The sequence below is a fragment of the Fragaria vesca genome, linkage group LG6 (genome assembly GCF_000184155.1).
Source record: "Fragaria vesca subsp. vesca linkage group LG6, FraVesHawaii_1.0, whole genome shotgun sequence".
Classification (NCBI taxonomy): Eukaryota; Viridiplantae; Streptophyta; class Magnoliopsida; order Rosales; family Rosaceae; genus Fragaria; species Fragaria vesca.
In genome coordinates this window covers 8,208,153-8,230,741 of record NC_020496.1, presented here as the reverse complement: position 1 = coordinate 8,230,741, position 22,589 = coordinate 8,208,153, and the positions used below count along the sequence as shown (strand labels likewise).

The 22,589-nt window shown below is 39.2% G+C and overlaps 5 protein-coding genes and 2 non-coding genes across 7 annotated transcripts; 3 read left to right on the top strand and 4 right to left on the bottom strand.

Annotated features, from left to right (window-relative positions):
- The first annotated feature begins 1,503 nt into the window (after positions 1-1,503).
- On the top strand, positions 1,504-3,932 carry LOC101299889 (laccase-7-like). Its single transcript, XM_004305111.1, has 6 exons — positions 1,504-1,593; positions 1,764-1,915; positions 2,196-2,440; positions 2,524-2,652; positions 2,742-3,692; positions 3,802-3,932. The coding sequence occupies exons 1-6, from the start codon at positions 1,504-1,506 to the stop codon at positions 3,930-3,932; spliced, it is 1,698 nt and encodes a 565-aa protein (XP_004305159.1).
- A 1,981-nt stretch (positions 3,933-5,913) lies between these two features.
- Positions 5,914-7,198, bottom strand: LOC101299015. Its single transcript, XM_004302629.1, has 3 exons — positions 7,040-7,198; positions 6,592-6,918; positions 5,914-6,302 (listed from the first exon to the last, which is right to left on the bottom strand). The coding sequence occupies exons 1-3, from the start codon at positions 7,098-7,100 to the stop codon at positions 6,139-6,141; spliced, it is 552 nt and encodes a 183-aa protein (XP_004302677.1). The 5' UTR covers positions 7,101-7,198; the 3' UTR covers positions 5,914-6,138.
- Positions 7,199-9,378: 2,180 nt separating this feature from the next.
- Positions 9,379-11,791, bottom strand: LOC101298808. Its single transcript, XR_184880.1, has 6 exons — positions 11,692-11,791; positions 11,460-11,545; positions 11,181-11,286; positions 10,318-10,478; positions 10,008-10,056; positions 9,379-9,905 (listed from the first exon to the last, which is right to left on the bottom strand). It is a non-coding gene; the product is annotated as an uncharacterized LOC101298808 (transcript).
- A 2,052-nt stretch (positions 11,792-13,843) lies between these two features.
- On the top strand, positions 13,844-16,156 carry LOC101298526 (fructose-1,6-bisphosphatase, chloroplastic-like). The gene is made up of 4 exons (XM_004302628.1): positions 13,844-14,359; positions 14,966-15,187; positions 15,365-15,871; positions 15,977-16,156. Exons 1-4 carry the CDS (start codon positions 13,928-13,930, stop codon positions 16,046-16,048), a joined length of 1,233 nt encoding a protein of 410 aa, XP_004302676.1. The 5' UTR covers positions 13,844-13,927; the 3' UTR covers positions 16,049-16,156.
- TRNAE-CUC lies at positions 14,473-14,545 on the bottom strand. The gene has a single exon. It is a non-coding gene; the product is annotated as a tRNA-Glu (tRNA).
- Positions 16,157-16,584: 428 nt separating the features above from the next.
- Positions 16,585-19,109, bottom strand: LOC101299605. Its single transcript, XM_004305110.1, has 7 exons — positions 18,939-19,109; positions 18,586-18,853; positions 17,925-18,125; positions 17,096-17,843; positions 16,890-16,990; positions 16,731-16,790; positions 16,585-16,637 (listed from the first exon to the last, which is right to left on the bottom strand). Exons 1-7 carry the CDS (start codon positions 19,107-19,109, stop codon positions 16,585-16,587), a joined length of 1,602 nt encoding a protein of 533 aa, XP_004305158.1.
- Positions 19,110-20,208: 1,099 nt separating this feature from the next.
- Positions 20,209-21,984, top strand: LOC101298234 (transcription antitermination protein NusG-like). Its single transcript, XM_004302627.1, has 4 exons — positions 20,209-20,628; positions 20,711-20,889; positions 21,324-21,651; positions 21,858-21,984. The coding sequence occupies exons 1-4, from the start codon at positions 20,224-20,226 to the stop codon at positions 21,936-21,938; spliced, it is 993 nt and encodes a 330-aa protein (XP_004302675.1). The 5' UTR covers positions 20,209-20,223; the 3' UTR covers positions 21,939-21,984.
- Positions 21,985-22,589: the final 605 nt, after the last annotated feature.

The following is a 22,589-nucleotide window of genomic DNA, read 5'->3' as shown; positions in this document are numbered from 1 at the left end:
TCTCAGATAAGCAAAATACCATACCCGTACATTTTTTCATTCTTCATCCCCATACCCACCCCATTCCCCGTAATTAGATAATGAGGATTCCCCGTCCCCGTCCCCGTCCCCGTCCCATTTGGGGATTACCTTCCCATACCCGCCCCGATCCCCGTTAACAATTATGTAATAATTAATTTTTAAAAATAATTACAAAATATAGAAATATGAAAATAAAATCTAATAAATATATAAATAAGTTTCTTGATTCAATCCCACAAAAACGAGTACAAGTCTCGGTTAAAAATGAAGTTTCAATAAATATTCATTAAGAGAATCATAGTAAAAATATTACAAAATATTTTACATAAATATCTATTTATAAATAATTTATATTTTAAAAATATATATATAATAAATTGTATATAATAATATTTTCATCATAAATTGGTGGGGATGTGGACGAATATCAAAATACCCATACCCGTCATGTACCCGATTCAAAAATCTGAATACTGAGGATCCCCATACCAGTCACTCGTTTATCCCGGTATATCTCCCTCATTAGGGTCGAATACTCGTGGGTACCCTATCCGCTGGGGATTATTGTCATCCCTAAGCTAGTCTGTCATTTGTTTCGGAAGGTTTTGGTTTTGATCCTCCTCTTTTATTTCTTTTTTTTTATTAATAAAATAGAGTGATAGAAGATTTATTCGCCTATCCTCGATCATTCATTCAGCGTAAAAAAAAAAACAATATTTGTTGGGGAAACTTCAAAACGTTACCTTTTAATATTTAGAAACAAAATATACGATAAAATAGTACAAGGAAAACTGATTATGATGAGAAAGAATAACGGCAACGACGGAATTTAAATAAGACCTGATATCGATCTGTAAACCTAGCTATATATTATTGTAAGGTTCAAGTTATCTGTAAACGGCGTCATATGATATGTACGTGTATGGTTATATCACCTACAGAGTTTGATATATTTTCATTATTACCAAATGGCCGGCACAGTCAAAATGATTATATTCAAAAAGTTAAAGTACCTGCTCGATCTAGGTGTTTTGTTGAAATCAAAACCTAGTTTCTGACTAGTACGTAGTAATTGCTCGTCATCATCTCTGGCTTTACGCTAATAATCAAGAATGTTTGATCAAGTGTTAGCTGGATGGTGCAATGTCAATTTCAATTCAAAGTCCCCTACAATCAAATCCATTGAAATTTTTAAAATGACTTTGATGGTAATACATGCGGCCACGCAATTGTGGAAGGAGAAGGTGCAAGGAACTAATATTGGCCAATATGCCTATATATAAGGCATACATGTCTTTGTTTCGATAGCACAAGATCAATAGAAGTATACATTTCATTATCTTTATAATGCACCTTTCTTCTAGCTAGCCATACTCTGACTTGAAAAAACATCAGTCGATCTCCTTCATTCCCGCTTCGATCATTCTCTGAAGTCTGAACTCCCGAGTTTAATTTGCTACCCCGGCCCTTCTTCCCATCGGAATGGCGCGCTTTGTCTTTGCGCTAGCGTGTGCCCTAGCTCTGCTGGCTTCTTCAGTAGCCTCTGCTGCAATAGTCGAGCAATCTTTCAACGTAAGTTGATCTTTGGCTCAAGTTAACTCCTAGCTTGTCCTTAATTAAGTACTACTCTTAACGCTCTTAGCTTCTGGTAAACATGCATGCTTTTCAAAACGATCAAAGCTTTACTTTATAATGTTTTCCAACCAGACTTTCAATTTCTAACTCTCATTGTTTACGTACAGGTGAATAACCTGACTGTTACACGGCTGTGCAAAAATCAACTGATAACCGCCGTTAATGGGCAGTATCCAGGTCCAACAATAAGGGCAACAGAGGGTGACACTCTTGTCGTTCACGTCCTGAACCAGTCCCCCTACAACCTTACTATTCATTGGTGATTACCCCTATGACTCTCGTAAAGAAAAAAGTCTAAAAGAGCTAGGCTCTCATTTTCCTCACACAACAATCTTGTATAATATGTAAAAGACCTAATCATTTTAACTTGTCAAACCTACTCGATTATGATAATCTAAAGTTCTAAACCTGAATATATGTATATATACATTGATTATATACTGGAATATTGTCAAATCACGCGTTATTAATAAATGTTTATTTTGTTTTTCACTTTTTTGGTTGATAGATTTTGGTGTTCATTTTCTGTCAATATGCAGGCATGGTATCTTTCAGCTTCTAAGTGCATGGGCAGATGGACCTGCATATGTAACCCAGTGCCCTATACTTCCTGGAAAAAGCTACACCTACAGATTCAAAATCACCGGACAGGAAGGTACTCTCTGGTGGCATGCGCATGTTTCATGGCTCCGTGCAACTGTCTATGGCGCCCTCATAATCCACCCAAGATTCCCTCGATCCTACCCCTTCCCTGCACCCTTCCAGGACGTACCGATTATGTTAGGTAAGTAGCCGATTAACTGATCCTTAATTTTCTTCAAGCACTTAAGATTAATCAAAGTTAATTAATCATGCATGAAATTGCAGGAGAGTGGTGGAATGCTAATGTCGTCGACGTTGAGAATCAAGGACTAGCCACCGGAGGTGCTCCCAACAATTCCAATGCTTACACGATCAATGGATTACCCGGCGACTTCTATAACTGCTCTCAAAACCGTACGTAACCTATATTAGCATATCTATACAATAACATACAACAAATTGACCATGATGAATAACACGATGCATTGTTATCTGTTTTGCAGAGATATATAAGCTGAATGTGGTGAGGGGAAAGACATACATGCTACGCATAATCAACGCTGCACTCAATGACCAACTCTTCTTCGGCATAGCCAAACACAACATGACCGTGGTAGCCGTCGACGCCTCCTACACCAAACCCTACGTCACAGAAGTCGTCGTGGTCGCGCCAGGGCAGACCACCGACGTTCTCATCACCGCCAACCAGCCCGTCGGGTCGTACTACATGGCCGCCACTCCATACGCTAGTGCAACCATACCATTTCCTAACACAACCACACGCGGTGTCCTAATATACATCGGCTACTTGTCCTCGAGGGCTCCTCTCATGCCTGCCCTTCCCAATCCCCGTGACACGTCAACGGCGCATAGATTCTCCAGTAACCTGACGGGGCTAGCCGGCGGGCCTCATTGGGTTTCGGTTCCGCTCCAGGTAGACGAGCATATGTTCGTGACAATAGGTGTAAATCTGGATGTATGTGCCGAGGGTGTGACATGTCAAGGTCCCCTTAACAACAGATTGTCCGCGAGCATGAACAACGAATCCTTCCAGCTCCCTACAACACTCTCAATGCTAGAAGCATCAGTTTACAACGTGAGCGGGATTTACACCACCGATTTCCCCGATAATCCTCCGGTGAAGTTTGACTACACGAACGCGAACATTAGCCTGGACCTAAACCTGATCTTCGCCCCGAAATCTACCAAGGTCAAGAAGTTGAAGTACAACTCGACCGTGGAGATCGTGCTGCAGAACACGGCCTTTTTAGCGATCGAGAATCACCCTATTCATCTTCATGGTTTCAACTTCCACGTATTAGCTCAAGGGTTTGGAAACTATGACTCCGTTAACGATAGCAAGAAATTCAATCTTGTCGACCCACAACTGCGTAACACAATTGGTGTTCCGGTCGGGGGATGGGCGGTGATCAGATTCCAAGCTAATAATCCAGGTTAATTAATCCCTAATCAAAAGCTAGCTCTTGTTATTTTTTTCTAATATTTTGTGGCATACATATATTGCGAACCCTATATTGATTCTTTTTTTCTTTATATGTATAGGTGTATGGATGATGCATTGTCATCTGGACGTGCACTTGCCATGGGGTCTGGCCATGGCGTTTGAGGTGGAAAATGGACCCACTCTTTCATCTACTTTGCCTCCACCACCACTTGATCTACCGAAATGTTAAATATTTCTCCAACTCAAGATTCATCCCAAGAGAAATTGCTATAGTTTCAGCACTACTAATATACCTTTGAAAATAAACTGTAATAAAGATATTGAAAATAAACTGTAATAAAGATATTGAAAATAAACTGTAATAAAGATAGTGACAATATACGATTGTCAATTGTATTGTATAAGGCGTCAACATTGTTTTTACTGTAACATTATTCTTTTCATACTACGTACTACAGTTTTACATTGAAAGATTACAAGCTCCAAAAAATAAAGGAAGAATAATTACCAGTGTTAGTTAAATACCAGAAGATGAAAAAAGTTCTTACATATGATCACTTAATAATGACTCATAGCAAAAGTTAGGATCTACTCCATCGTAAAATATAAGAACTTGGAGAAAAAAATGTACTGGTAATATGTTTGTATCAATGTGTGGTAGTAGTTTTATGTAAATTAGGGAATTTCTTAGAAAATTTGTTACACTTATCCCCTGAATAATTCTGAAAGAGTATAAAGTAATTGGGAACCCACTTTCCCTGTTGCCCTAAGATTGCTAGTATATATACCTCCCTTGTTTCTTTCCGAAAAAAATCATTCCTGTCACTAATATTTGAAAGGAAATGATCTGAAGAAAACCGGAGAGCATGTTTAGTCCAGAGGAGCATACGCTAACGCTACGAACAATTTCCCTGATTGGTTTCCTGATACAGGACCAGGGGCCATAGTATCATCTACTTCTTCATCTACTTGTTCTGAAGCAGGGCTAGGGGCCATAGCACCATCTTCTTCTCCTACTTGTTCTGAAGCTGGGGCAGGGGCCATAGCACCATCTTCTTCTTCTACTTGTTCTGACGCAGGGGCAGGGGACATAACATCATCTACTTCTTCTACTTGTTTAGAAGCAGGGCTAGGTGGCATAGCTCCATCCACTTCTTCTACTTGTTCTGAAGAAGGGGCAGGGGCCATAACACCATCTACTTCTTCTACTTGTTCTGAAGCCTGCTCTCTGATGCCGCTAGATGATAGTTATGGATCTTACGTACCCTCTCCGGCGGCCAAGTTGAAGTAAAGTTCGACAAGGTTGGGGCACTTCTCATAGCAGTTGGCGGTGCACATGTTTTTGAGGAAGTGAGGCTCAAGGAAGGCATCAGAGGAAATACCAACAGCATCCCTATCAACACCGCATGCCTTTACACACTTATCTGTTTCTATGTAACCAGCCAGCTTCTCTACCACAACTTGTGATGTCCTGCAGTGTTTATCCATGCTTCCATCTTTCCCCGGCATTGTTTCTAATAAGCACCTTTTCCCGGAAGATGATACCGAAAATGCGCAGACATGATTCGGTAACTCCTCACATATAAGCTCACCTAGGGTTGCATGGATGAAGAGGGAAGAGAGGAAGAGAACCAAAGATAACTTAGTTGATGAAAAGTCCATATGTATGCTTATATTGTAGTTTGAAGATTGTGTATTGGGGATGTGGAGTTGATTGACAAACAAAAGGGAATTTGTTTGTGAGAGAGTGATGATCAGAGAAGGTTCGTATATATAGGAAACAGACTAGGCTTGGTTTCCTAATTGCCTTTAATTCGGCTCCATAGGAAACAGACTAGTCTCTATATTTGGGGAAGCTGGCCTGTGCTATTTGCTGTAATTAGGGTTCTTGCTGGATATCAAGTTGTTCATTATTAGTTATGAGTTATGACTGTCAAAATCAAAATGAGATGGAAAGGTCATATATATGATGTCGCTTTTAGGCCCAATTCGACAAAATGATACTTATTTCTCTATATGCCCACTAACATTTTTGCTCAAGTTCCACACCATCTACTAAATTAGCTTCTTAAACGACATGCAACGTTTCGTAGTTGGTTAACCAGCTAGCCATAGAAATAAATAAATAAAAATTATTTGAAGAACCATTTTATTGATCAATCACTTAGCTAGAGCAGCAAGAAAGTAAAAGCTTTGGATAAAAATTTTAGATATGTTGTCCTGATCTTTTTAGTATTGTATATCATGTACAAACTGCCGATCGATATAATGTTGAATGAGTATTACAATAAATTTTCAAGCAAACGTAGATCTCATCAAACTAATTTCCCCATCCAGAAAAAAGGAAATGAACTTGCTAAAAATTATTCCTCGTTCCGTTTACACTCATATATATATTGAAAATGAAACGTTGTGATTAAGAAACCACAGTATCCTTAGAAAGGAGAAGGAGCAATGTCGTTTGGAAAGGGGCTTTGGGCGGCATGCATGTCTTCTGATGTAACCGGACCAGGGGCAGCCTCGCCGGAGCTCATAAGTTCAATCATGGCACGGTGAGGGTTAGATCTTTGTCTCTCACACAGATCAGGCAAGAACACTCCTGCATTTTCGATCAAGAACATCAATCAACTAAGTTTCTTTCTTTTTAAGGAATGAAAACGAAATTAAGTATTTATCACAAGAAAGGTATCATGATACCATCATGGGCAGAGAATGAAAAGGAAGCATCACCATGCAAGAAATGTAGAAAGATTCTTAAGTAGGTGCCTTTACGAACAAACTACATATTACTTTGTTCTACTTTATTTCAGTGTTTGGGTCCTAAAATGGGAATGTTTTGGATGAAAATATTGAAAAGTATCAACAACATTGTGAATTAGGTAACTTACCCTCTCCGGCAGCCAAGTTGAAGTAAAGTTCAACAATGTTGGGGCATTTCTGGTAACAGTTGGGTGAGCAAAGCTTGCTCATAAATTGAGGCTCAAGAAGGGAGTCGGAGGAAATTCCGACGGACTTTCTATCCACACCGCAAGCATTCACACACTCATCTGTCTCCATATACTCGGCCAACCCCTCAACCATAACCTCTGATGTCCTGCACTGGTATTCTACGTTTCCATTGTTCTTTGCCATGGTTTCTATCAAACATCTTTTCCCAGCAGAAGACACCGAAAACGCGCAAACGTCATTCGGCAAATCCTCACACACAAAAGCAGCTGAGAACCAACACACAGAAAATTAGTACAAGTTGACACATAGTCTAATATTTGGAAATCAATACTGTTCAAGTATGGATATCCTAAGTTCCTAACATGTTCTGAAATAAAATTTATGTACCTAGAGCTGCATGGATGAAGAGAGAAGAGAGGAAGAGAACTAATGGAAGCTTGGCCGCCATGAGGTAAGAGAAGTTTGATTTGTTTGTGAGAGATGGAAGAAAAGAGGAGGGTGTGTGTGTGTACGGAGAAGAGGTATGAGTATCAGATTATGAACTATGAAACTGAAATGGTTGAACGAGCTATATATAGAGAAGAGTCCACCGGCTTAAGGCTCTGAAATAAATTGCTTGGAAGTTTGGCTTCGTTGAATAATAACGAGTCTGTATATTCGACGATGCGTTCCAAACCCGAGAGGTTGGTGTGAAGCTATAACTTGTCACATCGTCTTTGAATATTAAATCTCTGCTGTCCATAATTTGTGTTTTTCTTGATTACCATTCTAAATTGAATTATACTCTTCATTGTAATTGACTCATTTGGTTTGTTTAACACGTTCTTTCTTATTGACGCCTAGTTAAGACGTGTTGAATACTTGAATTTGAATAGCCTAGTGTGTCGAAGTTTCCAGCAGCTTGCAGAGCCTCTACATGCAGATCCTAACTCAAGCTAACTCAAGCTCCATTTCTGGAAATTAATTTAGAGTATCTTACACAATAGGTCAATTTATTTTTGTGGTTACAAATGAATGTGATAACCGAGACACAAAATTCATAGAAGTGAATGTTTCTAATAGTCGAGTCGGATTCATCTAGCATTATTCATTATTTGTCTTATAGACACATTATTTTTTTCTCGATATTTTCTAATATACACAATGTATATAGATAATTATTCTTCATTTGTGCAACGTAAACAAAATGATGAATTATAGAAGAACAAGACTTTCTTCCATCTGTAACTATGTCAATGTCGAATACGGTTTCCGTTTGTAATTAAAATTTAATCTTTTTCGTATGATGTAGAAAAAAGTTCTCAAAATCCAAAATGGTACTTTCTGTCTCTGTTATGCAAATGCATAGTCAAATTAGGTTTGATTACTCCCAACCAACATGATAAATGCAATTAACTCGATTAATTTCACCTTGTTTTCCATGATAGATTACAAAAGTTCCTCTGAGTAGTCTTGACCTTTAATTCACTTCCAACCAAAATACACGTTTCCAATACTTTTGCCTCACCAAGACTAAGACTAGGTCATACATATATAATGCGTGATCACGACCTAAACGACTCGAACCCTAACCTGTGTGAATAATGTTGATAGGAAAACTGATCTAAGCCATCTTGGCGGCAACGTTTGGTTGCTTAGTTTACATCGATCGAACCACGTACAGCTACCCAGGATTCCAAGTGTCAAACAGTTTATGGTTCCCTCAGCTTCAAATGGAAGCCAGTCTTGTTCTTTCTGACCCGAGCCTTCGGCACTTGGCAACAACAACCCTAATATATCGTTAGAATTGTATGAAAGCAAGATGCCAAATCGACTGACCTGCAGGCCACACTGTTTCGTTGTCAAGTTTATTCCACGCAGAATATGTAGACGTGCTAGCTAGTTCTCACACACATTACAATCCTTGTCAAGAAACTTTTTAAAACGTACGCGACTGTTTGATCAAGCTGGGAAGAGAGAATGTTTAATGTTATGTGCAGATCGGCTTAATTTAATTATGAGTTAATTAATCTAGGTGATGTGTTGACGAGAAAAGGTCTTAATCATGAAGGTATATATGTTCATAATACTCTTGGAATTAAAGCTATTGAAATCTAAAGAAATTAAAAGAACGAATACCATTCTCTTCGTGCCTCTACTGCTCCCAACAACTTTCTATATATCTAACACCATTATAATGAAATCTAATTCTATATACCTTTAGAATTAGAAAGCCTAAAGGATTTGAGGGAGACTGGGAGAGCCACGATCATGGCAGAATGTATGGAATCACTACAAAAAAAACCGCTAGTACCCACGTTTCCTATTTGCGGGCTTTGACCCTTTTGCCCACGAATGATTGTGGCTGTTGACTTTACCCACGCTGCAGCAACATTTTTAGGGAATGTGGCCTTTAATGCCGTGGCTGTTGCTAAATATTATCACAATTACGCTGCAATCGTGAGACTTCTTACATGGACCCCACTTTGGGACCTACCACCACAAACTGTCAAAGGAGCTCACGATTGTTTATCAATCGTGCCAATATCTATATTATATTCATACAAGTCACCCGCAATTGTTTTGGGTTTTGTGGCTTCATTACAACTGATTTAAAAAAAAAAATTAATTATAGATCGGATACTGAAAGTGAACCTATATAATTAACAAAAACCCCGTTGCTATATTAAATCTCCCCGTTCACAATTCAAGTATCGTAATTACAATTTACAAACAGCTAAACAAATAAAAACAATCTACATCGACAAGAAACATGTTATAATTAACCTGACTTACAAAGGCAACTTAAGATTAACCTTCTCTGATACCTACAGAAGTATGCTTCCAGACTCATCTAACTCCGGACCCAACTGTACGTTTTCCATTTCTTCAAAATCACAATGGAGAATGCTGACCACACCTTGCAAGGTTCAAGAAATTCATAAGTCAAAACACTCAAACATACTACCTCAAAATCAAAGGCAAAACAACATCCTTACCAAATCAGAAAGCTCAAATTGAATGTATACTTTTAAAGCAAAATAATAGTCTAGTACACAACCTAGTTGATATCAATCACTTAGGAAAACATTCTCAAATTAAGCAAATTACAGTACAAATGTGAGATCACATTATCTAGACAACATAAGATGACCTTGCAAAACAAAAGTAATTCATAGTCTACTTACCCGCATGTCTTCCAAAACCGCTAAGGTTTGAAGCTTTAGAGCAGAAGGCTTTTACATAACTTTCTAATTTATATCTCTCCTTTCTCCTGCATAAAGGATGGAGATTAGAGTATCGAGCCAAGTTATGGCGTACAAACAAAAATATGACAGGATTTAAAAAAGCTTAATGATCAATTAAGTTATTTTACCTGCATTGGTTATGCATGCCTCATCTGCAATGAACTTTTCTTCAAGCTTCTGAAAGCAATGACGTATTTAACATATATAAATACTTTACAAATATATAGTAGCTTGTACATATTGGATTTGATTAAATTTAAAATTTAAAATTTGACATCTTGTAGATCAGTGTTTTTTTTTTAAATTTCCAAAAGCACATTCAAAAACCTTTGTGTCCACTACTTCTAACAAAAACCCTTCCAACAATATTGCTATTGAAAATACCACTTCAACATAAACGGTCTAAACGTACGATTTGGTATCTTAACTAAAACTTACATGCTGAACTCCGGTGTCATGAGGACTCCAATGCCAGCAGAAGCAAATTTAGCACCACCAAATATATTTCTTCATTGAGCTGATCCAAACTTAAGTAAGGCAATGTAGGTTCAGAACCAAGTGCTTGATCTGTTGACGTACATTCAAGTCAATCACTTGAACTGCAGTTAATTAAGTTAGTAATATACAGATTATGTTCAACAGCACAGATTGACCAAAACACAACTAGCATCATGGAACTCCAGAACTACATAGCCTTACTAACATACCAAAACTCATTTCATGTATTAAAAATAGAAAGCAAGCACAGCATAGCAGAATCAAATTAGTCACACACTATGCAACTTCAACTGGATATGAAGCAATTGGCCAACAAAGAACCAACTGACCAATACTGCCCCCTGCCCCATTCCCACCTATGGCAATGTACCAATGTACCAAATCAAAATCCTCACACAGGAAAACATCGAGACAGAACTAAGAGTTACACAAAAAACACCAGGAGATTCTAGCCTCCATCTTCTTGCATTCTCTGTAGCAGGATGGAAGCAGAATTTTCAGAAACATGACATCAAAGATAGTTCCCCCGTTACAAGAATCATTGAGAAAGAAAGTTTCTAAGTCAAATACAGAAAGGTTAAATATCTTTGTTGTTTACAATTGGCCCCAGAATTGAGATACATCTCTCCAGACTTGCGCTTGAAGCCTTCAACTAGTTTTGCTTCCCGACCATTTCCATTGAACCACATCCATCCAATTACAGAATTTTCTAAAGGGCTCTTTACATATGACCCTTCCTAACAAGTTGGAGTTCCAGAAGCAAATTGCTAAGACAACAAAAAAAATGAAAGTTAATATTATACCTCAAGAATGAAAAGTGTCATTGAAAGCGAGTAGTCCACAGCTTTGCTGATAAAAACCATTGCCATGGAAAGCAGCCCCATATGATAATGCATCAAATAAACTACACTGAAAACACAATATCACAAAATCAATGATTCTTGAACTCACACCAACATGCATGGTAAACATATGGGAAAGTAAAACTAGGTTACATATATACGTGTGTGTGTGTACAGAGAAAAAAAAGACCCCCAAAGATGGAGTAGCCAAATCCAAAACATAACTATATATATGTATACCGGATCACAGAAAGCCTATGACTTTGCGCTCATTTGATCCTAGTACATGATAATCTGAATCGAGAAAAATATTCCTGGACCAAGACCTGCAAATGAAGGAAACCCAAATCGACGCGATCAAAAAAGAGATCAAAACTTTGAGAGGCAGTACTGGGATGTGTGACCCGATAGTGAAGACGAAGCGATCCGAATCGAGATTAACAAAACTAAAGAGTTGAATCAGAGGCCTAACCTGTGAATCTAGCTTCAGCAAGATAAGCAATTGAAATCCGCTCCGTCGCTATCTCCTCTTTCTCCAAGCACAATGAAAGATATTTGAAACCAACAACCCTCTCTTTCACTTCCCCAGAAACGAAACGAAAATAATTGAAGTCTGGATGAGCATAAGCTGTAGTCGTCAACAGCTGTAATGGTAATTCAGTAAAAGAAACATGAGTCAGGGGCACAACTGTCAGGACGAGGGATACTATCACGTATGGGAGATTGTTTAATGATGTCAGAAGCCACGAATTGGACATATGAGAGAGAGGAAATAGTTTATATAATCTCAGATGCCACAAATAGGACATATGAGAGTCGGATGTAATTATATGTGGGATAAACTCCTCCTTTTGAAAATATAGCAACTGTTCACTCATTATGCTCACGAAAGATAAAAAAGTGGGGAAAAAAAGGGTGGCTTTTGGCCATATTTTTTGTAGTGAATGATCAAAGGAGAATCAAGTTGGTAGTAGAGCATATATACATCAAGAAAATGATTTGTCAAATGTATATGGAATTAAGAATAAGGAGACAATCAAATGTCAATACTAGAGAGAAGTCTTCCATTTGCAAAAGTTGCCCGGTTACTCCATTTGCTACTGAATACGTACTGCTAGTAATTTAAGTTTTGAACATGCATTTATATTTTCTTATATCCCTGCAGGTAGCCAAGTTCCCAAGTTTATCTTGGTCCGTCAGCATCATGTTGATCAACCTGATCGAATTCATGATAGATTAATGAAAAACCCATAATCTATTGCTTCCATTTCCAATAAACAACCAAGTGTGCTCTCTGACTTATTCACAGTACCTCGACATTACCTATGAATCTATAATACGTGTATCAATGCGTGACCATGAGGCATGTCTAGCTTGGGGTTCCGTTCTTTGCACCGGTTTTTTATTTTTCCTTGCTGCTCTCAAATCTTAATTAATAAAATTATCGAATTAAGGAGAGACATCGTCCTGATTACAAAAACCTAAAACAATATCTGGAATCTCTACAAACATGTACTCAACATGCACCAACTAGCAAAAAGTATCGCTTTATGGTGACTCGATCTATTTGCTTTCACACAATGGTGACTTATTGAAAAAATAACTAGATATGTAACACGCTTTGTCAAACAATTCAGCTTTACAACTATGTTGCCGTCGGGAAAAAAAATCTAACGACACTTGGCTTCACCTTACCATTAGGCAGCAGCGACCATTCGACAAAGTAAGGAACTCGCTGCCTACCTAGAGTAGACATTAAGTGCACAAACAGACATATAACCCGACTCACCCTACACAACTAAATGAACTAATATATGGACTTATATTATTGCTTGTAAATAACGCAACCAAACTAAATAACAAAAACAGAAAACGATAAACGAAACAAACAATGAATGCCCCAAGAAAAGAGCCCATACCCAACCTCTAGCCCAGATTGGGCCCACATGCATAACCCAAGCCCAAAAGAGCAAGACCTGGTGTCCATGGCATCTATCCTCCTCCGCCCAAGGAAGAAGCTTGATCAACCCTAACACCTTAATGCCCACTACGCATGCCTCATGTACAACAGCCCTCATGCACCAGCTCAGCCAAGCGTCGTCATAGGTGTCGAGTTTCAGTCGGACAGGAATAGACGGCCACAACTACGTTCTTTAGATTTTCTAGCTTGTAGAATAGCTAGGTAATCTTGTAGTTCACCAGTCTTGAATAAAAAGAAAAGAAATTTAATTTGTATTTTTCTCTTCTTTTTCTGAATCAGGGGTGAGAGAGCAAGCTATCTCAGTTACATTGGCAAATTAGTAAAAAGGCTTCGAGGAGCAAGTCAAAGGCCTTCCTTAGTAGAATTTCAAGTTCTCAAATTGGTCCAAGAACTCAAGGATGGACATGGCCCAACACATCAACCCAAGTTACCCAACCCAAATCAAATCCAACTCATCATCCCCATTTGCATTTCCACTTGTTACTTGTAATGTCTCTCGTCCTATGGACTCTCCAATCAAAGGAACCATGATCACACACAAAACAGAACACCAGAAAGAAGGATAAGTGGGACCCCAAAAACGAAGAAAAATAACAGAATGGCTGCCAACCTCACAATCCCCCCACTCGATGCAAAACACAATCCAACTAAAACCAACAAATCGATCAAAACCCAAAAATCTTGAACAAGAAGAATAACAAGACAAAGCAATCACAAAACCAAAGCCATGGTTGCAGCAGCAGTAACTCCATCTTCATCCCAACTCTTATGTTCAAGCTCCCGCTCCATTTCTCAGCTCTCTCCTCTGCAACAATGCGTCTTCGGCTCCAAAGCAAGCACTGCCACAACCCCAAACAGCAGCAAGAGAAATAGGGGTGTGGGCAGCGTTGGAGTTAAATGCATGGCGGTGGCAGCTGAAACAGAGCCGAAGAAGAAAACTGCGTACCAGATTACAACCCTGACGAGCTGGTTGCTGGAGCAAGAACAGAAGGGTACCATTGATGCAGAGCTGACCATTGTGCTTTCGAGCATTTCGTTGGCGTGTAAGCAGATTGCTTCGTTGGTACAGAGAGCTAGCATTTCTAACTTGACTGGTGTTCAGGGTGCTGTCAACATTCAAGGAGAGGACCAGAAGAAACTCGATGTCGTCTCCAATGAGGTTGGTCTATGCTTTAAATCGTCGTCCTCAATAAGGTTGGTCTATGCTTTAAACTGTTGATAGATTTGATGGAAGAAGAAGGAAAGAAGAAGAAAAAAAAAAAGGAACAAAAATTTCGTTGCCGGGACTTGAACCCGGGTCTTTGGGGTGAGAGCCGAATATCCTGACCAACTAGACTACAACGGATTGTCGTTCATAAGTTTGCAAAAGACAAATAACTATGGTCCCCAAAAATTATTTTGCTGCTCATAATTTGGTAGATGCTACCACAAATATACTAGTAACACTTTGAAGAATTGCTATGAGGTTGGCTTGTAATTTTGATTTGAAGAGTTGAAGACATTGCATATTGCTCATGAGGTCGGCTTGAAATTTGATCTTGAGCTTTGGCTTCGTTCCAATGTAACTAATAATTGCATAGAACCCTGTTAGTCTTTTACTCTTTTAGCATCAAAATAATAGAAATTACATAGATTGCAGAAGTTGTTAGTTGTTAGCAATGACACCAATTGTTCATTTGAACCAAAGCACATGAACCTTATGGTGTCCCATTAATATGTACTCACCGGCCTTCATAATGTGAGTTTGATTATTTAGTATTGACAGGTTTTCTCCAACTGCTTGAGATCGAGTGGACGAACAGGGATCATAGCCTCTGAGGAAGAGGATGTGCCGGTGGCTGTGGAAGAGAGCTATTCTGGAAACTACATTGTGGTGTTTGATCCTCTTGATGGATCATCCAACATTGATGCTGCAGTTTCGACTGGTTCAATCTTCGGAATATACAGCCCAAATGACGAATGCCTAGCTGACATTGATGATGAAAATGCAAGTCCACTACTCAGTTCTTTCATCTATTCGTGTTTAATTTCGTTCATACTACAATGAGCCCCTCTCAACATAGTTTAGTTTTGACACATCCTTTGATGAACAAATTTAGTGACCTTAGCATTACTGCCGCTATTGATGGAGCCAATAACCAAAATTTTATATGTTTCTTTGCAGCTTGACAGTGCTGCACAGAAATGTATAGTGAGTGTGTGTCAGCCAGGAAGCAACCTACTCGCTGCTGGCTACTGTATGTACTCAAGCTCTGTGATATTTGTGCTTACAGTTGGGAAAGGTGTATATGCATTTAGCTTGGACCCCATGTATGGTGAATTCGTTTTGACCCAAGAAAAAGTTCAGATACCAAAAGCAGGAAAGATCTACTCGTTCAATGAGGGAAACTATCAGCTGTGGGATGACAAGTTGAAGAAGTACATTGATGACCTTAAGGACCCAGGTCCGAGTGGCAAGCCCTATTCTGCAAGGTACATTGGTAGTTTGGTTGGGGACTTTCATAGAACGCTTCTCTACGGAGGTATTTATGGGTATCCAAGAGACCGGAAGAGCAAGAATGGAAAGCTGAGGCTACTGTATGAGTGTGCACCGATGAGTTTCATAGTGGAACAAGCTGGGGGGAAAGGATCTGATGGCCATTCCAGAGTACTAGACATTCAGCCAACTGAGGTGAGTACAATCAGTTGAGGAACTTGAGTTTCTACTTATCAATCTCTTTGTGAATCGAATGACTAGAAATTGCCCTTCTCTTTTTTCTTTTTTTTTTTCTGACAGATTCATCAGCGCGTTCCCCTTTACATTGGAAGCGTAGATGAGGTGGAGAAGTTGGAGAAGTATTTAGCTTGATCAGTATATGACAGCAAAACAGATGAATTTTGTTTATGAAGATAATGTTGTGTGGGAATTTTCCTCAAGAAAAAGAACACTCAATTAAAGATGTGTACTTATGTTCCATGCCTGTGTGTCTAGTTCTTTCGGTACTAGGCAGTAACAATCTAACCAGATCTTAGACTGACCATGTGTAGTAATTCTGAGACAATATTGCTTCGAACCGAGACTTCCATGATTAACATTTCAATCTCATAAAAGAATAAGAATTCTATCAACAGATGTTCATGCTGATAATACCACTTAATCAAATATGAACAAGCCTAGGGTGAGAAACTGTTGATGAACAAAAACAAACCATTAGCCTAGTAAGCCCTGACTACTACATCCAGGGCATATTAGAATTACAATGCTAACAAGAAACTTAATCCTAAGGAGTTCGTGAGATGTTTAATGCTAAACCAAGACCGGTTTTAGCTTCTAAACATGGTTTGTGGAATATTAACATAGTCAAAAGATCCTCTGTCAGTCTATCAGTCATTCCAACAAACCATTCAGTTTATCTCAGTACAGTTCTCCTGATCCACAGAGCTTCCTCGCTTTTTCACTGCAATTCCAAGAGCATACAGATTAGTGATTGTAGACAGCTACGTCAACATGAGAGAAACTGAGAAAGCATAACAAAAACAGGAAAGGTTACCTGGGCTTATAATTCTGATGCATTTTGTTACAGACTTCATTGTTGTCATAGAATCAGGTCCTGCAACAACCCAGAATTGCTTTAATATATGAGGAAACTATATCAATTAAGATTTGTTTTTCTTTTGGGTAGACATAATCAGTCCCAATGATTCATTACCTTGAGCACTAGTGCCCTTCTCTGATATTAATTCTGTCACGGTTGATGAAAATTCTGACATAACTTGATTGGCCCCCTCATTACCATCCATATGAGATGACCTGTGCAGAATTTGTAAAGCAAAAGAACATCAGGAAAAGAGAACTCATTTGATTCAACCGTAGAAAATATAAATACGGGAAATACTTGTGGAATGTAGAGAATACCCTGAAACATTTCCCATGAAAGCACTCGAAGATGGTTGACAAGTGAAACCAAGTTCTCCATAATCAAGATCTAGTTCACCTAACATTTCAGTGAAGTTGAAATCCACCCCCAGGGCTTCAAAGTTGGGCATATCCATGTCAAAAATGTCAGCTTCCTTTTCAGAATCAGATGTCGAAACTTCATCCCCAGTTGGTTTGTGAGTTGATATATCTTCAATGATTGGTTTGTCAGCTGAAATCTCATCGGTAACTGGTTTGTCCAAACCCATTGGCACATCAGAAGAATCAAAGTTTAGTCTCCCTTTTACATGTTCCCTCCTACTCGACATCCTTGAGTTTGTCTTGGCAGGTGAGGAAGAAATGCAATGGTTTGTTTCCACAGTGTAGCAAGCTTTGCTAGGGGTCAGTGTCACTCTCTTGGAGGAAAATATAGTGCAGCAATTAGCACTGATTTCAGGAGGAGAATTGTTATCACTGTTGGCAGAAATTGAAGAATTCTCAACAGGAGACACAGATTTATCACTTTGAGAGGAAATAGCTCGTGGAGGTGTTTGAGGAACAGAAGAATTGGTGGTAACCGTGGTATTGGAAGATGAAGGCTGGGTGAACAAGCATTTGGCCACAGTGGATCCTTGAACCAAGGAGCCACTGGGAGCACAGTTCTGTAGTGATGATTGAACAGCTGAAGTGGGCGGGGCACTTCCTTGGTTATTAGGTGAACCACCTGATGCTTTAAGTGTTGCTTCACCTACTAATGCATAAGATCAATAAGAATATATACCAACTAACATACATCAAATGTTAAGCAGCAAAACTTTGAACAACATACCTTTTTTTGGAATCTTACTGGCAGATGCTTTGCTGCGAGACCTCTTAGCAGCAGGAGGGGGATTGGCACCAACTATGAAACCCTTTCTCTTGGTTGCAGGCGGGTTACTTATAATCGGTGAGTAGAGATATGCAGGCCCCATGTTGGTGTTGGTAGGTGTGACTACTGGATGAACAACTGCTGTTTGATGCATAGAAAATGCTATGAGAGGCCATCAAAAACAATACACTTACTACACAGTCGGCACACATACAGTCAGTATATACACAATCACGACTCATGTTGAATTATAGAGTGGCTTGTGAGCTTTTGTTTTGTTAACTCACATGGTATAGTCCCCAATGGAGTCAATAAATTGTTTTAAGTAGACAAAATGTAACATTTACGATTTGTATACAACACACAGCATCCACTATGTTCTCTATTCCTTAAATGCCAATCCTCAACACAACTAGTAATCACTAACTAGCAATAGAGAGCATAAAGACTAACTAGCAATCACACATTTATGTTCAATTTACACATTTTAGTCCAGATTAGCGAGCCTCTACTAACTGATGAACAATGGGTTCAAATAGGTTCTTTATGCAAACAAAACAAAGCATCTATAAGTTCAAAGCACACATTTTAGCTCAAAAATTCTCAAATCAATCAAATCTACCTTTAGAAAACGAAGACCCACTAATCATCCAAGGATGAGGAGCCATAAGCATCTGTTTCGGCACCACGGCGTCGTTAGCTTTATTAATTTGGGGGTTTCCACCGGCATTATAAATGTTCATCGAATTCTGCAGCCCATTCAAAAGCGTCTCAAGCCTGGTCTTCTCCTGCTCCACCCTCGCCTTCTCATGGTCCAGCAACACCTTCTGCTCCTTCAACTCTATGTACTCGTTCAAAATCTCCGACAGACTCAGCAAGCTCTTCGGCGCCTGAAACAAATTCGAAAAACCCTAGATCAGATTTTGGACCGAATTGAAGAAATTAAAGGGAGAAAAAGAGTGGATAGTTGGGTACCTCGCGGATTGGGGACTTGGAGAAGAGGGTTGAGGCTTCGGTGCGGAAGACGGAGCGGGACTCGGAGTAGGAGTTATCGGAGAGGTACTGGTCGACGAGGAAGGCGATCTGAACGGGAGTGACGGTGCCCTTGCCGAGATTCTCGGGCTTCTTGGCTTTCGGTTTCGTCATTTTTGAGAGAGAGAGAGAGAGAGAGAGAGAGAGAGAGAGGAGGAGAGAGAGAGAGAGGAGTAACCGCCGAGGAGAAGGGAGGAGGGGGTGGAGATGAGATCTGAGAGGAAATGGAAAATGAAAGGCGCGGGGGAGTCTAAAAAGGAGGGTGTTTTTTTGGGAGAGAGGGATTATATGGAGGGAGATTGGAAGATTTGGGGGGCGCGGGAGTTTTTGAAATGTTTTCGGGGAAATAAGGGGGTTCTCCGCCAAGACCACCCTATATTGAAATGTAATTTTTATTCTGGAAGCCACATGCTTATAAATATAAATTTATAAAGTACATGGAAATATGGATATTTGTGTGGGAAATTGAAATTTCTTTCTAAGTTCACACGTACGTGAAATAGAACTTTGATTTATTTATTTTTTCTGTTTAATTTTGTTAAGCGATATTAGATGAGTAATAGATGCAGTTTGTAAGATGAAAACAGAGTTCCAATGGGTGTCATTTAAGCACGTACGAAAACGTCATAATAAGATTACTGATACTCCTGCTAAAAATGCTTTGAAGATGATACAAATTAGTTTTGTCTTGAATTGAGCATCCTTGGTTCCATGATAGTATTGATGCTTATAGTAGGAGGGTGGTTCGATTGTGGACCGCTGAGTTGCGGACAAGTTGCGGACTTTTAAAATGAGTATGTTGGATTACATATGGTCTACAAAATAAAGTTTCTAAAAATACCAAAACAGTTAAACAACAGATGGGATGAGTTGGAACTGTACCATGTATAGCAACAATGTTTTCCATCCAGGTCTTTCCCACCATTACCTTCTTCAAGCATATGTAGTCATTCAAAAGAAACAACAACCGCTCTGTGCTCTTCGCCTGCAAAAAGAATAAAGGGATTCCAACCAGGTCTTTACGAAGACACTCTTGGACTCGGCCCGACTCGGCCCACCAGCATCCTCACCGCCTGGACCCACATCCTCTCCGCCAAGCCCACAAAAAGGCCCAGGCCGCACTTTTATTTTTATTTTTTTATTTCAAAAAATAATTAACCCAAAACAGAACCTCCACAACGACCCTTATCCCAGTAGCTGCAGAGCTCTCCTAATCTTGAAGAAGAAGATGACCCAAGGACTTCTCCAATGGAGTCCTTGCCACCACTCCCTCTCCCTCCTCCCCATCTCCATCCCCACATCCAAACACACCCACCTCCCTCTCTCCATCTCCGCATCTCTAGAATCCTCCACCCAACAACAACCACAGCTGTCCGCCAGAGAGAGAAGGCAGCTCAGAAACGAGAGGCGAGAGAGAAAAGCAGGCACCAGCTGGAAAGAAAAGGTCGAGGAGAAGCTTCTGGAAAAGCCCACCCAGAAATTCGCGCACTGGAAAGAAGAGCTCAACATTAACAACCTCGCTCGCGAGGGCCCACAGTGGTGGATCGTCCGAGTTTCTAGGATTAAGGGACAGGAGACAGCTCAGTTAATTGCTCGGTTGCTCGCTAGGAACTACCCTCATATGGATTTCAAGGTGTTTTACTAGCCCCAGTGGATGCATTGGTTTTATGGATTTGTTTTTTGTATTAGTAATGTAAATGTGTTTGGTTTTTCAGGTATATGCGCCGTCGATACCGGAGAGGAGGAAATTGAAGAATGGTACATACTCGGTTAAAGCAAAGCCACTGTTTCCGGGATGTGTCTTTTTGAGGTGTGTGTTGGACAAGGAGATACATGATTTCGTGACGGAGTTGGATGGAGTTGGAGGCTTTATTGGTGCCAAGGTTGGAAATACGTGAGTAGAATTTTCTTATATGGTATGTTTGCTGTTGTGGTGCCGAATATTGTTGTTCTGAAATTAACTACAAGTTGAGAACATTGGTACTGGAATTCAAGTAGTCAAATGAAGAACTTTGTGGGTTTATTAGAATATGAAGAATTTGAAAAAAGACAATTGAAGTTTTAAAGCCATGTGACGACTGCATACTTTCATGATATGAAGAGTTATGTCTGATAGATGGTTCAGTCTGATTATATGAAGCTACATTTGGGTGAACTTTGTGTTAAGTTTTCTGATGTTCTGACATTATTGGGCTCTTGTTACATCCATGTTACTTTATGTGTTGATCAAGATTATCCTGGACACCTTAACTATGTATCAATGTAGAACACTATCTCTATTGTGTACTTTCCGGCAAGTATTTAGAAATGTTATATTGATATGCACAGGAAGAGACAGATTAACAGACCCAGGCCAGTGTCTGAATTTGACATGGAAGCTATCTTCGCAAAGGCAAAGGAAGAACAAGAAAAATCTGACCTAGCTTTTCAACAAGAGCAGCAACTCAGCTCTGAGCTGAAATCTAGTGATGCTGCAAAATCTGCTGGAGATGCTAAACCCAAAAGGAGATCCGGAAAAGCTTCTGATCCTCTGATAAATGGTTCATCTACGGCAAAGGATAAAAAACTCGTTCTAGGTTCTAAAGTTCGAGTTCTATCTGGGACTTTTGCTGAATATGAAGGCAGCCTGAAGAAGCTGAATCGCAGAACCAAAAAGGTATACTGTTTCTAGTATGAATTGTTAGAAATGAAGTTGATAGGGGAAATATGCATACATGCATTTTTATTTAGGATAAGCATAGCTGAAATGGTAGTGTCTCCATATGCATGAATTCACTCAAGGATCTTGACCCAATGTCTGAAATATAAAATTTTAGATTCTTGCAACCTAACCAACAGAATACATTAATTGTCATTTTGCAGGCGACCGTGGCATTTATGCTCTTTGGGAAAGAAAGCTTAGTAGATTTAGATGTCAGTGAAATTGTTTCAGAGACCTTGTAAATATCAGTATTATTAATAAATAATAAAGAGGTAAGCTTTTCAATCACATCTTCCGCTCTTTTCCCCTGGATATATCTTACTTTCTTTTATCCGATAAATATAGTGTCTTCAATATTTACTTCACTTTCATGTTCAAGCAAAATAAAGCATGCTTTTTCCTTTTTTTCGTTTTGTCTTTGTTTAGTCATCAAACGAACCCAAAATACTTGCGTGCTTGTAAGATAAGTTTTTGTGTGCACCAGTACTATACAATATGTGAATATTAGCATATACAAATAGGTAATTACCGTAGAGATTTCCACCAACTCTTGATCCAAATTGGCTTCAAGTCCATTGACTTTTGCATTCAAAATGATAATCTTTACTTCCTAGTTTACCTAGGTCACATTTTGGCCTCCCTATTGATGCTCTACCCTTTACTACTTTCTTAATTAAACTGCTTTCCTGTGTAGGGTTCTATTTCTTCCTGAACATTTGAAATTTGTTTCAAGTTTGTCCAGCTTCGCTACTCAGACCAATGGAAAAATTGCTTTCTTGATGCTTGTTATTCTGCTTTAACCACAAAAGATACGGCCAAGTAGATTAGAGAATTGTTCATCCCATATATATATAGGAAGGAATAAGAAGTTGACATCAATCAACCCTATAGAG